The sequence below is a fragment of the Chrysemys picta genome, chromosome 3 (genome assembly GCF_011386835.1).
Source record: "Chrysemys picta bellii isolate R12L10 chromosome 3, ASM1138683v2, whole genome shotgun sequence".
Lineage (NCBI taxonomy): Eukaryota > Metazoa > Chordata > Testudines > Emydidae > Chrysemys > Chrysemys picta.
In genome coordinates this window covers 185,483,017-185,498,127 of record NC_088793.1, presented here as the reverse complement: position 1 = coordinate 185,498,127, position 15,111 = coordinate 185,483,017, and the positions used below count along the sequence as shown (strand labels likewise).

The 15,111-nt window shown below is 44.5% G+C and overlaps 1 protein-coding gene across 11 annotated transcripts in view; it reads right to left on the bottom strand.

Moving 5' to 3' along the window:
- Window positions 1–14,751, bottom strand: part of CCDC85A (coiled-coil domain containing 85A) — a 182,838-nt gene extending 168,087 nt beyond the window's left edge. For 7 of the 11 annotated variants that reach the window (XR_010599938.1, XR_010599939.1, XR_006172709.2 and 4 more), the window contains exons 1-2: window positions 12,320–13,398; window positions 7,985–8,909 (exon numbers count right to left, since the gene is read on the bottom strand). Coding sequence is in view for 8 of the 11 variants with exons in the window: in XM_005309005.4 (XP_005309062.1) it covers window positions 7,985–8,909; window positions 12,320–12,535 (1,141 nt within the window). In the remaining 3 variants the exon portion in view is untranslated. Of the gene's footprint in view, window positions 1–7,984; window positions 8,910–12,319; window positions 13,437–14,706 lie in introns of those variants that run through there. The other 4 variants (XM_065589608.1, XM_065589609.1, XM_024110862.3 and 1 more) reach the window with 4 other exon arrangements.
- Window positions 14,752–15,111: the final 360 nt, after the last annotated feature.

Here is a 15,111-nt window from a genome sequence, read left to right as displayed (position 1 = left end):
ACACTTTATTTTGTGCCTCTTGCATAGTGCTGAACTTTTAGCTGAACCCTTTCAGAAAAGGTTACTAGCATTTCAGAAATACAGGCATACAGCCTGGACATAGCGCATTCATGCACTGTGCATGTTTCATTGTTGTCTGCTCTTATCTATACTGGTGTAAGGATGGAGGGCTGTTAAATGCAATCATTTGTAGCGATTCCCACTTTTATGTGCATTGTTGTATCAGCTATTGTATGATTCCCAGTTCAATCTTTAAACTTTTAGTAATCAGAGTGGTGATGTGCCAGTACATACAGACAACTGTTTAAACTAGATTAGACCGCTTTATAAACCAACATTAAGATATGGAGTCATTTTTGGAAAGATGATTCACCAGATACTAAAACATTTAAAGCATAAATAAAATATTTCCAGTGTGGTTAACAATATGTAAGGCAGTACTTACAATTCTCTCCAAAGTGTTTACACACAAATTTTCCAGTAACACGAAGCTAACCAAAAGCTCCATAATCTTCATATTACAAACTGCACCTCCAGCATTAACCACACTAGCCCACAAAAATGTTTTTGTTGTTATAACAAATTCAACATATTCTAGTCATGTAGATACCCATATACTTCCCCACTGCAACTTGAGACCATTACTCCCTGTTCTGTCATCTGGTACCACTCAGAACAGTCTAGATCCATCCTCTTTGGAACCCCCTTTCAGGTAGTTGAAAGCAGCTATCAAATCCTCCCTCATTCTTCTCTTCTGCAGACTAAATAATCCCAGTCCCCTCAGCCTCTCCTCATAAATCATGTGCTCCAGCCCCCTAATCATTTCTGTTGCCCTCCGCTGGACTCTTTCCAATTTTTCCGCATCGTTCTTGTAGTGTGGGGCCCAAAACTGGATACAGTATTCCAGATGAGGCCTCACCAATGCCGAATAGAGGGGAATGATCATGTCCCTCGATCTGCTGGCAATGCCCCTACTTATACAGTTCAAAATGCTGTTAGTCTTCTTAGCAACAAGGGCACACTGTTGACTCATATCCAGCTTCTCGTCCACTGTAACCCCTAAGTCCTTTTCTGCAGAACTGCTGCCTAGCCACTGAGTCCCTAGTCTGTAGCAGTGCATGGGATTCTTCCGTCCTAAGTGCAGGACTCTGCACTTCTCCTTGTTGAACCTCATCAGATTTCTTTTGGACCAATCCTCCAATTTCTCTAGGTCCCTCTGTAGCCTATCCCTACCCTCCAGCATATCTACCACTCCTCCCAGTTTTGTGTCATCCGCAAACTTGCTGAGGGTGCAATCCACGCCATCCTCCACATCATTAATGAAGATATTGAACAAAACCAGCCCCAGGACGGACCCTTGGGGCACTCTGCTTGATACCGGTTGCCAACTAGACATGGAGCCATTGATCACTACCTGTTGAGCCCGACAATCTAGCCAGCTTTCTATCCATCTTATAGTCCATTCATCCAGCCCATACTTCTTTAACTTGCTGGCAAGAATATTGTGGGAGACCGTATCAAAAACTTTGCTAAAAACAAAGAATAACATGTCCACTGCTTTCCTCTCATCCACAGAGCCAGTTATCTCGTCATACAAGTAGACAAGTAGAAGTTCTGTCAAACTGGATTGATCCTGAAACTCTTATTCATGTGAACCATCCAAATAGTCCCATTGATGTCAACAAAACTATTCGCAAGAGTAAGGGTTACCTGCCTGAGTAAGTAGTGCTAGATTAGACCCCTACTGACAGGAGTACAGTGGTTTCCATTAAAAAGGCTGCATTTACCAACAAGTTACCACACCATAGTATTTAAGACACCAAAATGATTACCTATTTTCAGTATACGAAAATAATTGTTGCAGCTTAAATAGCACTGAGTGCTGACTCTGATAAAACTTTGATTTTTTAAAGGGGGTTACTTTACCTTAAATAAACCTGCACAAGAACATATGCCATTGCTTTGTTCTTTGGCCATTGCATACTACCATCAGACAACAATTAAATCAGTTGCAGTATTGCCATTCAACCTTTTCTCCCTGAAGACACAGAGCAATTTCTTCTGTGCTCGTTCACATACAAGCAGTATGTTCTGCTATGCACTGTCTTTCCTCAAAAAGCAACATATTTATAACAGTAATTGTTCATAATTTAAGATGTGTGTCCATTTAACCTACAAATATTTTTGCTTGAGACAAATACTGCTGCACTTGTTCTGTACATGAGTTCCCATACCTCCAGCAGTATGTACCAGTTAGTGCTAGTCAGCACTTTTACTTTGGCTCATTAATAACCTCAACAGGAAGCAAGAGGCAGCTCTAAAAGCCTTTGATATTTTCCTTTGACACAAAAATCAAAGTCCAGACTAAAACAGATTCAGAAAACGGGAGATTTACAATAAACCGTTTAGAATAAAAAACAACTCAAACTACTAGCTCTCAAAGCATATTAATTTATATAGAGGGACATATATAATACCTATACTTATGTCAGAGTTAAAGATTGTCATACCTTATTTCTAGAATCCATAAATGTTTACTGTAAAACTTATTTCACCATTGCTATTTTGTCCTATAATTTCTGCAGTCTTCTTATCCGCAAATAGTTCTGTGATCATTAAGCAGAACACTTTAAGACTGATCACTGTAAAATATTAACTGTTACAACATATGTTGTATTCGGTTAACATCCTTAAGATGAAGTATATGTTTTGGCAGAGTTGCCCAGAGGTGGGGGCAAGTGGGGCAATTTGCCCGGGCCCCAGAGGGGCCCCCACGAGAATATAGTATTCTATAGTATTGCAACTTTTTTTTATGGAAGGGGCCCCCGAAATTGCTTTGTCCCAGGCCCCCCGAATACTCTGGGCGGCCCTGGTTTTCAGTTACAAACACTGGGCCAATTTCTACTCTCCGGCCCCAATTCAGCAGAGCATTTAAGCACACAAAACTTTTGAGCAGATGAGGGGACCCATTTCAGTGGAATGTATAGTAGGGTTACCATACGTCCGGTTTTTCCTGGACATGTCCAGCTTTTCAGCAATCAAACCCCCGTCCGGGGGGAATTGCCGAAAAGCCACACATGTCCGGGAAAATGGCCGGCACTTCCTCTCCCCCTGTGGCTCTGCTCCACTCCTCCTCTCTCAGATTTACAGAGCAGAGCTGCAGGAGCCAGCGCTACTGGCTTCGGGCAGCCCCCCCCCTGCCTCCGGACCCCGAGCCCCCAGCCAGGCACTTCTCCTACCCGGCTCCAGCTGAGCTGCTCCCGCGGTGCAGGGTCCGGAGGCGGGGGGGGGGGGGGCTGCCCGAAGCCGGTAACGCTGGCTCCTGCAGCTCTGCTCTGTAAGTCTGAGGGGGCGGAGCCGAGCAGCTCAGCTGGAGCCGGGGAAGGGACGTGCCCAGCCAGCTCTGGGTCCTGAGGCAGGGGAGGGCTGCCCGAAGCCAGCAGCTCGGCTCTTACATTCTGAGCGGGGAGGAGCAGCTCAGCTGGAGCCCAGGTAGGAGAAGTGGGGTCCGGAGGCGGGGCTGGGGGGTGCTGAGCGGGCCGGGGGGGCCAGGGGGTGCTCAGCCGGGGTCCGGGCCGGGGGTGCTGAGCGGGCCGGGGGGCCGGCGGGGCTGGGGGGTGCTGAGCGGGCCGGGGGATGCTTGGCCGGGGGTCTGGGGGCTGGCGGGGCCAGGGGGTGCTCGGCCGGGGATCGGGGGCCGGGCCGGGGGGTGCTGACCGGGCCGGGGGGCCGGCGGGGCTGGGGGCCGCTGAGCGGGCGGGGGGATGCTCGGCCGGGAGTCCGGGGGCCGGCGGGGCCAGGGGGTGCTCGGCCGGGGGCCGGCCCAGGCTGGAAACGCCAGGGGGGGGCAGCCTGGGCCGCTCCTCCTCCCCCCATACCCCCCCTTACCTGCTTCAGGCGTCCCGCGAATCAAATGTTCGCGGGAAGCAGGGGAGGGGGCGGAGTTGGGGCGGGGACTTTGAGGAAGGGGCGGAGTTGGGGCGTGGGTGGGGCTGGGGGTGGGGCCGGGGGCCGGTGGAGTGTCCTCCTTTTGGAGGCTCGAAATATGGTAACCCTAATGTATAGAACATTTTCCTATCTTCTACTTTTTTAAAACTTTTACAATATTATCATTAGAATTTGAAAATTAATACATGAAAAACATATCAAAATGCAATCATATTTTGGCATTAAGAGGGGGGAAACAGAAATTTAAACTTAAAGCTGACACACAACATCCTTTACTTATCCAATTGTGCCTACAAATACTGCTCTCAGGTGCAAGCAGCTCCCATTAACTTCAGTGGGAGCCCTAAGCATGCATCTGAGAGAAAACTAGGCCTTAAGAATTACAACACATACCATTCCACACACTGCAGCATATTTACTTAATATCATACAATTCAGCTACCCCTATAATAGCCTACTAAAACAGCCTTAACTCCACAGTGTTTGTCGGTTTCAATCAAACTCTTAAGCTATTTTTATACCTTTTGTATTTATTATAACACATATAGTAGGGCAAAATTCTGCCATCATAACTGTGCTACTAACTATACTGCTCTATCAGAGGTGATGCAAGTATTAATGACAGCAGAATTTTGGACAGCAAGAAAAGTACCTATAGCAGCTTTCATTTGACTAGAAATGTGTTGATTGTTTACAAAAGTGCTTTCCAAATACCAAGAGCAATTAGTCCATTTCAAGTCTGCATAATACATTTTTTTCAAAATAATGTTCAGCAAAAAAAGGAGCACCTCTAATTCTAAGCATTTTCTATTTTTTCACAATTTATAAATTGGAAATGGATTTATATCCACAAAAAAACAACTCATTTTGTGTTCAGGCTGGTAACTGTCACATAAGAGTGACATGACCATAATCTGCTATGTTGCTTCAGGCCCATGTTATTTGAAACTGCCAAATTAGAAATCTTAGACAAAATTTGTAGTATAAATGTAAAAGATTAACAACATCCAAAGCAAACAACGCAACTGTAATAAGGAACAAACATTTGTGTGTATGTTAGGATTTTTCTCTTTTGTGTTTTTACAGAAATAATGATGTTCATGTCCCCACTGCAGAAAAAAATCCACAAAATGTTAATGTTAGAGTAATATGCATACCAAATTTTACTCTCTCTCTCACACACACACACAATTTCTAGCCCTACATATGGCTCAATCTTGCAAAGCACTAACTAACCTCACCTCCCGCTGAAGTCAGTAAGAACTGAGAGACCATTGCACATCACAGGATGGTTTGGCATCAGGCAGAATTACAGCCCGATCCAAAGCCCACTGCAGTCAATGGGTATCTTTCCATTGATTTTAAACCTTTCTATTCATCATACGCTAACATAAACATTTTATTCCTGTTGGTCAAACAAATGATAGTCACAAATAATATCGCAATGAGATACACTATACATTGATATTTGATCAAACACATGCTGTCTTGTACTGAGATGGAAATTTATCTAGATTTTTATCTAACCCACACAGGATCCCAAGTACCTATAACAAGTTTGATTTTTTTAATGCAATGATTATAGCATTATTTTTATTCTATTCCACTATGTTTTGGGGCAAGTTTTCACAAGGGCCCTCTACATTCATGCTTGTAAATTGCATCATCTTTGCACATGTAAAACCTGAGTTTGCACTCAAATTCTGGGTAATCTAATTCACAATTCTCTAATCTGCACTCAAATGTGCAGGCTTTTTACACATGTATCAGTATGCATAGAATTGTGCAAACACAGATTTACAGGCCACTTATGAAAATGTAGTTCTTTATTATCAATGTCTATCTTGCAATTTTTTTAGAGTAATTGACAAAACAGTTACAGTATAGTTCGGAAGCAGAAAAGTTACCTAAATTTTAACTTAGAGGGTTTAATCCTGCACTACTGAAGTCATTAGGAGTTTGCCATTGATTTCTATGGCCCCAGGGTCAGACTAACTTCAAACGTGAACCTCACAATTACCTTACTTAACTCACGCTTAAGTCATATTATACAAAAACAAAGGAAAAGTACAGTGAAGGCCCTTGAGCACCAAAGGCCTCCACTAACATGATTAGATAATGGGCAGGATTGAAGGAGCATTTTGAGTGGACGTAAAGTCTGATCCAGCTCAACAGTTAACAGAGAGACTCCCAAACTCCTCCCTTCAGCTCATTATGACTTCAGTCCAAATTGTGGAAAGCTGGAATACTTTACTCAAGAGATGCCAATCACTTCAGGTTTAAACCTGCAACTTCTCTAGTTTCATTGGAAATAACTTGGCCAAATTTTCAAGGGATCTGATTATTTGTATGTAGAATATTAGTTAGCATGGCCATTTGCACGCAGAAAACCTGCATCTATGTCTGCAAGCATGCAAATATATATTTGGGTGTGCTAAGAAATGATTTAAGGTATCAAAGTAGATAGATTCACGAATAACGTGGTTGCAAATAAGGAGGTCCTTTGAAAATGTATCACTACATTAAAATATTATGAGGTTCAATGTTTTTCATTCATTTTAAATGAAATAAACTGAATGAAAAAGGAAATATACTTTAATAAAGCATAAGAAGTTTTTTAAATGTCTATATCTTTAAATCTACATTCTCATTTTTCAAATATTCACTTTAATTAATTGTTTTAAAAATTAATTGGAAATCTCCATATTTTAACCATCCCTCGGGGTTTGGTGGTGTTGTGAATCCACACTTCACTAGGAATAAGCCAGTCCACAGGCCTGAGGAGTAGGTCATCTCATAAACGAAACCCTCTTGTAAGTCATGCATTATTTATAAATGGATTGACTTGAGGGAGCAATGTTACAAGCTGATGAGGATTGCAACCCAGGCATGTAATTCATTATGGCCTTGATCCTAAAAGCAGATCCACACAGGAAGACCTTTATGCCAGTGCAGAGTTCCATTTTAGTCAATGGGCTCCATGCAGGTGCAGGGCTCTGGCCTTTCAGAGCTGGGGCCTATAAACCCTATCCTCAGCCCCTTACTCAGGCAAAATTTCCATTGTCGGCAGAGTTGTAGGATGCCCTACTCCAAATCAGAGTAAGAAGAGGTGAGGAATGGGTTTTATAACTGCATAATTAAGACTCAGGCCCTCCCTTATGAAAACATCATATAGAATGTAAAAGGAATTAAATCAAGCAGATTCTATGGAAATTACTGGAAAGATCTATAGAATTTATAGATGGGTTTTTCATCCATTCTATAAAAGAGGTAGACTATTTTATTGAGTTCTATAGGTTGATTTTAAAAGGTATTGTAGTCTATTAATTTCTATAGGATGCTTCCATAATGTTTTTCTCCTGCCAAAATACCAAGGGCTCAATTCAGAAAGATACTTAAGCATGTGCTTCCGGAGTTGGAACACTAAAGAGCAGGAAAAAAATACTTAAAATTCTCTCTAATCCTGTTCATTTTATTTTCAATTCATTAATAGATATATACCAACTATAGGGTTTGGGACACTGTAGGGGCTATGGCCAAGTAACGGCCTTCAGGAAGCTATCTGATTCATCTTTTAACTAGAAGATGGGCGGGCGCAGGAAACTGGCACTGAGATGGGGAAGCTTTCAACTTTAAATAGGTGGCTCACATCCAGTCAGCCTCAGACCTAACCAGAAGTTGTTATTATCTAATAGCTGACTTCAATGTAATTCCACATAGGTATAAGGGTCTGTCTATATAACTATCATTGTAGGATCAGGGACTAGAATTGTTAATCTGTCACAGACATGACATTTACACACTTAAGTGACATGGTTGCATTATCCCTTACTTATCTATTAAGTCTAATGGCCGATAGATGTCTGAATGGCTACATTATGCCTGCCTCACTTCATAATGAAATAATAATAATAATATCTAGCTCTTATTGGCTTTATCATTACATGTAATTGTTCTTTTCAAAAGTGGCTGGTATAATCTTACATCGACTTCAGTAGTCTTTGTTAATGTAGTTTCAGTAAATATATTGACCCACCATTCATTCCATTGTATACACTCCTGTGATGAGGTAACATATCATCTGCTACTTGTCTTCTGAGGGTACCTTCTCTGCTGCCTCCACTGAGATGTTTGAGATGCTCCGGACTCCCCCCATAATGTTGTTTGAGATGCTCAGGGCTTGTCCCCCTCACTTTCTGGAGATGTTCTGTGCTTCCACTCAATGTGTGTTTTTGAAGATGTTCGGGGCTGCCACTGCTGTGCTTTTGATGCTCTGGGCTACTACTAGGTCTATGTTTTTGAAAATGTTCAGGGCTACTACTTAAAATGTGCTTTGGAAGAGTTTCTGGACTACTACTGGTGTGCTTTTGCTGTTCAGGACTACCTTTGCCAACATTTTTATGATGTTCTGGACTTGGTCCTTTTAGATGCTTCTGGTGGTCGGGACTTCCAGAACTCTTAGGTTTTTGGAGATGCTCTGGGCTAACACTCCTATGTTTTTGATGCTCCGGGCTTCCCTCACCCCTACTTTTTTGGAGATGTTCAGGACTAGTATTTGGATGGTGTTTATAATGGTCTGGACTGTCCGTACTTCCAGTGCTAGAGGTGCTGCTCCCATCACCAACATCTCGTATGTAAGTACTTGTTGCATTTAGCTGGCAGAGGCTGATTTGGCTGTCAATGGAACTCCTGCTGCCTGCTCCACCACTTTTCTCTTCATCCAGCAAAACACATAGTTCTTTCAGTTCCATGTTTTCTTTAACCACTTCTTCTTGTCTCACTTCCAATTCTTTCAGTTTCTGTAAATATAAGGCAACCTCTTTGTGCATAACCCCAGCACTGTACCTGCCCAATCTCTGCCACTCTCGTGATACCTTCTTGCCTTTCTGCCTATCATCATCCAGAAAACAGCAAAGGTCTCTCAGTTCTTGGTTATCTTCTTGCAACTTCTGATTGATATCCTTTAAAAGAAAGAGAAAATAATTAGAGAGACGTGTCTAAAAATTAATATTCATTCTAATGTTAACATTACATAAGCCGATTAGCAGAGCTGTTAGAGACATGTCATCTAACTTCCCCATCCTGCTCCAATCAGCATACGTCAATCAATTTTGTATGTACGATTGGCCTAATATGACTGCATGATGTTTCTGTAAAACAAAGACATTAGGCAGCACAAAACTAAACATCTCACTGAATGAATCTCAAAGGTTCAGAGGTTAATTTCAGATATGGTGTGAAAAGTTCAATTTTTTACCAAAACTCATCTATAACCTTTTAATATCAAACACGATAGAAAAAATATATTTATCATAGCTTCTCTCAGAAGATTTCCACTATCATGAAATGTCCTCTTTTGTGTTATTGCTGAATAACAGGAAGTGTAGAGGCATTAATGATTGTATATATGATTATACTTTGATTTTATTATATCTATAATCTAATCTATATCTAGATATCTAGATAGATGATTGAAGGAAGGTTTATATATATAAAATCATACTTTTCAGAGCACAAAAGAGTTTGGGGTTTCATTTGGTTTGATTCCAATTTTGGACAAAAGAATCTGATCAGGTTTGATTTAGTCCAGACTGGTTCAGCCATTCTGAAATGAAATCATTTCCTATAAATAACTCTTAATAGTCTCAATTCAAAGAAGACTAAGAAGTACAAACCCCATACCCTTCTCTAACTACTGAACATTCATGCTCTAAAATAAAAACATTCAAAAACATAAGAACATAACGGCCATATTGCTATAGCAGGACATGATGCAAAAGCATTCGTTATAGTTGTTCCTAGTTTTAATAATCTGGCCTATGATTATATTCATCATTTGCAACTCAGGGTATTCTTTTCCACCTTTTAATGCTTTTGTAACATTCTGTGTATTTGTGACACATATTTATTTTGTAAATGCTCACGCTTTAAATACATTTCCTATACTTCCCTCTTCTTCCTTTCTTCTGTATTATTTGAAATACAGAGATGAATTACACATATGATGTTTTAGCATTAGGGAAAATCCTTTTTCTTTTTGTTTCCTAGTAGCAAAGAAGGATGTTTATTCAGCAATGTTTATACAAGCTCAGATTTTTAAAGGAAGATGTAGAAGCTAGGTACCCAAATCCCATTGAAATTCAGTGGAGAGTAGGCACCTAACTCCCTTAAACACCTTAGAAAATCACAACCATGTAGCCTTCTGAAACTAAGCTCAAGCTTTTAAAGAGAGAAGAAGGCTTCTGTAATGAATAACATCTACAATGGATACTTAAAACATTACAAAGCAGGCCTATGAATTATTAGAAGAAAATTCATTTTCAAGTCCCAGTTCAAAAATATGAAGAAAAAAGGGGAAATAAAAGTATCGCTTAGAAAGTTCAGAGTTAAGATAGGGAATGAGTGATAAGTTACTATCACATTCCAATGTGGTTTCTTAATTAAACTTACCTGGTATATAAGCCCATACACTCTAACCACACCCCTGCAATACCAAGGGAGAGAGCAGCAGAGAGAGTAACAGCCTAAACTCTGCATTTCCTTGCATTGCTTTTGTAATTTAGAACCTTAGCTTTATTTTAACTAAGATAATTGTATCATCAGATGGGACCCCAGCACCTCCTGAAGTGCAGACAGATGTCATTTACCGCCAAAGTGGAAACAGGTCTAGTCATGCTTTGCAGAACAGGACATATGAGGAGGGGAATGAAGTCTTCTCTCTCTCACTGATTTTCTGTTTTATTCTACACCATTATCAATCACCATTTCTAGCGCATTAGAAGAGGTTTTTCTTAACCACAGTACATAATATGGGCTAACTGTATGCATCTGCTCTACTTTGTCAGACAAGAACTTCCCCAGATAATATTTCATAAGTCCATACCTCTCCCTATGTGTCTCTTCTCATTACCCCCTCATAACCCCTCAGTTTCAACTCAGTTAATGAACTCCCTGAGAATTTCATCCCTCAGAATAACAGGATGGAAAGTGTTTGTGAGCTATATAAACTATATAAATCCCAACTGGAGTAAATTTTTGTTCCATATAACAGCTTTGGCATGTTACATCATAGCTGTAGCTATGACACAGCCGCAGTTCTCAAAGGCAGGGTGAGCATCCATGAGTGATTATGCCTCTCACCCAGAAAACATTAAAACATCTAGGAATAAATAATTACAGGCCTGATCTGCCTCCCATTGAAGTCAATGGAAATATTCCATTTAGAATGGTTGGATCAGGTCTTAAAACAGAAACAGCACGTCAAAAAGTGGAAACTCTCTGAAGATATGCCCAACTGATAGATTTTGTTAAAACATCTTGCTCGAGAAGAGTTTCAACTGCAATTGGCTTTTAAAAAAAATTAAAGGAGGGAATCAGAAAAATATTAGTGTTTAATCAGAGGACATGCTCTCACTAAAGAAATCAAAGCATGGTATTGGTGAACCCAAAATCAGAGAGGTTTCCAACAATCTGTCCCAGGATTGGAAAGCATAAATACTATGTGCTGCACACTGAAAATGATCAAGGCTTCCCAGAAGCCTGGTGAGAAGCTTTATTGATAAAGTAAGAAACAATCTTAAGACAGCAATAGAGTTAACACGACAGTCAGGAAATCTTAAAAACAACAATCTTTTAATCTATCCAGCATCATATATTTTATCCTTTCACTTGAAATGAGAACATTTAAACCTACTGAAATCTATACATTTTGAGGGCAAGAATTCAAAGAATCAAAGGTACCCATCACCACAAAAAAGTTTTTGATGTACATTGCACCATATACTCATTCTACACCCTGCACACAGTTTGCCATTTCTGTTTCCTGCACGCTCTAGGGAGGAGATAAAAGTTGAGTGATTTTTTTAAAGAAGCAACTCCTATTCATTGTGGGCTGAATCCAGCCATCCTTTTTCAGGTTTTACTCTGTCCAAACACCTATCAACCCTCCGTGAGAATTTACCTACATAATGACTGAGTAAAAACATTTGGGTAGGTAGGGGAATTGTCCCTGGATGATGCACATGCAGATAGGAAATCCCCTCCCCCCCCCGTTTGAAAGGGCAGATCCCTGAACCCACGGAAGGCCCTCTGCCAGTCCAGGGATGTGGGGGAGAGAGACACATTCATCATTCCCCATCCCCCTAACCTCATGGGGAATCTGTGCTTCTCTTCTCCAAACCTTCCCGCAAAATACCACCAGGAGACTTGCCAAATTTTATTTGCTCCAAGCATAGAACAGACCAACAGACCACAGGGGCAGCGGGCTCAGCCCCGCAGCCAAACCCTTCCAGCACCGCACCTGAAGCGGGCTAGGCGCAGGGGCCCTGCCCAGTGCCAGGCGGCACCGGCCCCCTCTGCCCCCGCCCCTCACCTTGAGGCCGCGGATCTCGCCGAGGTGGAGCTGCAGGCGGCGGTTCACCTCCCGGATGAGGTTGCTGTGGTCCAGCATCGCGCTCATCTTCTCCGCCTCGGCCCTGCGCAGGCTGCGGATCAGCTCCTCCTTGCTCCACTTCAGCAGCTCCTCGTCGGACACCTTGGACAGGTCCTCGGCTGGGACCGCCCCGCCGCTGTCCGCCGCTTTAGACATGGTGGCAGCTCAAGTCCAACCTCCCTGCCCGCGGCCGCCCCGGCAGCAGACGAGGGGACCCCAAAGCCAGCCCGGGCTCTGCCCGCTCCCCAACAAGTCAGCCCCTGGCTCTGCTGCGGCTGGGTTCAGGGAGTGGGAGGAGGGGCTCCTCAGCCCGGACAGCAGCGCCTCACAGAGAGGGGGGAGCCCCGAAACCCAGTCCAGGGGCTGCTCTCTCCCAGCAAGTTGGCCGCGATGTGCTGCTGCTGCTGCGCTGATACAAGGCGGGGATCTTCCGGACCCGGACCGCAGATCCTGACAGAGCGGGGGAGGTGGGCTGAAGTCTGGGGGACCCCCACAGCCAGCCTGGGGATCACACCCTCCTCAGCAAGTCAGCTGCAGCTGGCTCTCCTCGCCGCTCCTGAGGCTGTGCTCATCCCCCGAAGCCATCCTTCCTAATTAGGGCTCTGACGGTACCGAGTTCTCCTCCGGCACGCAATGGAGCCATGCACAGGAACAGGGGTGCAAAGTCCCAAGCTGAAGCACCATAGTGGATGGGACGGGGAGGGCGGGAGGCTGGGGACCAGGATCCCGCGGGGAAAAGGGGGAAACGCCTCTTAAAAGCAGACGCAGCTTCTGGTGCCTGGTTTCTCGCCCCCTCTGCCCGCGCAGCAGTAAGGGTGAGGGATGCAGGCAGAGGGCAGTGCCGCTGCCGCCGCCCCGCTCCTTGGCATGCCTCCTCGGCGCGTACCCGCTGGGCGACACTGAGGCTGCATCGGACTCGGGGCTGGAAGGGGAAGGCGGCGGAGCTTTGGAGCGCCTGCAGCAGCAGCAGCCGGAGACTCACGGGCCGCTCCTCCTGCTGAGGCTCTCCCGGCACAAGTGAGCTGACCCAGAGCGGCGCGCGGCTTTTCACAGAGGCGCGTGCCATGTGCGAGCCCACTGGGAGGGAGTCGCCAGCCACAGTCCAGCGTGGCTCTCAGGCGCCACCTGCCGCATGCCAATGACTCCGCTGCCTGTGCAACTGGCTTCACACAGCGGGCTCCTCGGCCAGCTCCGCTCTCCTCTCAGCCCTCTTGAATGCCCTGCCCCTACCAGGGCTCGCTCTAGGTTTTTTGCTGCCCCAAGCAAAAAAATTTTTGGCTGCCCCCCACCCCAGCCCTGGGATCTCCCCCTCCCAACTGCACACCCCTGCTGCCCCAGCCCTGGGTCACTGGTAACTCGCTCCCAGGGCGGGTCATTCAGCAGGAATTTTGGAGATGCACAGAACACAGACAGGATTGCTTCCCATATGGTTACAGAACTGCAGTAAAGCGGAACAATTTTCAGCTTGTGTGACTGGAGGATATCTGGATGCACATTATAAGACTGTCCTACATAAGTGAAGAAAAGTTGAGGTGCCTTTATTATTCTTTTGTTCCACTCTTTGTTTCTATGGGGAATGCACTATCACAGTCTTTCTTTTAAACAAATAAAACTAAAACTTTAAAAAAAAAAAAAAGCAATGGCTGTTGAAAATAGCAATTCCAGTCCTACTAACCACTGGGAAGCATTTCTTGCTCAATTTATTCTACTTTTTCTACAGCAAGTTGCAGTGGATCAGTATATTTGATTTGGGGGAAATGAAGTAACAGGTGCCCAAATTGAGCTTGAGCACTCCTGAATTTTGAGGGTGTTCAAATCTGGAAGGCAGGTGCTAGATTCCATTTCTGAATATTAGCTATATCTGGAGAGGAAAAGTCAATTTCTGCTTCCATGGCTCAGAAGTGGAAATCCTCCTAAGTGCTTGGTACTGTATGTAAAGCTGCCCAGGTCCAGAGCCTCCCCTCCCTTACTTTTCATTTTAAATTCTAGTGGGATCCACATACCTCCCTTGCTAGGCTTCAGATAGAGAGGTGCACCATCCATTTAGTCCCCCCAATTCCTTCTTTGGGGGAGAGCCCAGGGCTGGGGCGACAGGAGATGTGTGTGGGGGGAAGAGTCCAGGGCTGGGGCGGGTGGGGGCCAGAGCTGGGGTGGCAGGGAGTGCGGGGGGGGGGGGAAGAGCCCAGGACTGGGGCAGCAGGAGGTGCAGGTGGGGGGAAGAGCCCAGGGCTGGGGCAGCAAGGGGGGGGGGGAAGAGCCCAGGGCTGGAGCAGCAGGGGAGTGCAGGTGGGGGGCGGCAAAAAACCTAGAGCTGGCTCTGTTCCTACCATTCACAGCAAGCTGCAGATTTCAGTTCCATACTCCTTTCCCACACCCCTTCCTGTTGCTAGTGGCCAAGGGAATGCTGGGAAATATAGTTCTTTCCCTGCTCCAGGGCTGGCTCTATAGGCAGGAAACTAACCAAGGAACTACAGCTCCCAGGGGCCCCTGTTGGTTCTTAGCTTCCATGCTGGATTCTTGCGCCCCTTGCAAATCTGCCGCCCCAAGCAACTGCTTGCTTTGCTGGTGCCTAGAGCCAGCCTTGGCCCCTACAATGGCAAGGTAGGGGGACGGAGGGAGGGGCGGTATTCCTCATTTGGGAGCTGCTACCAGCCTGGGCACTAGCTATTGTCGGGAGAGATAGGGGAGCAAGTAGTAGAATCGAAGACTGACCAACTTTACTTAATCTCATA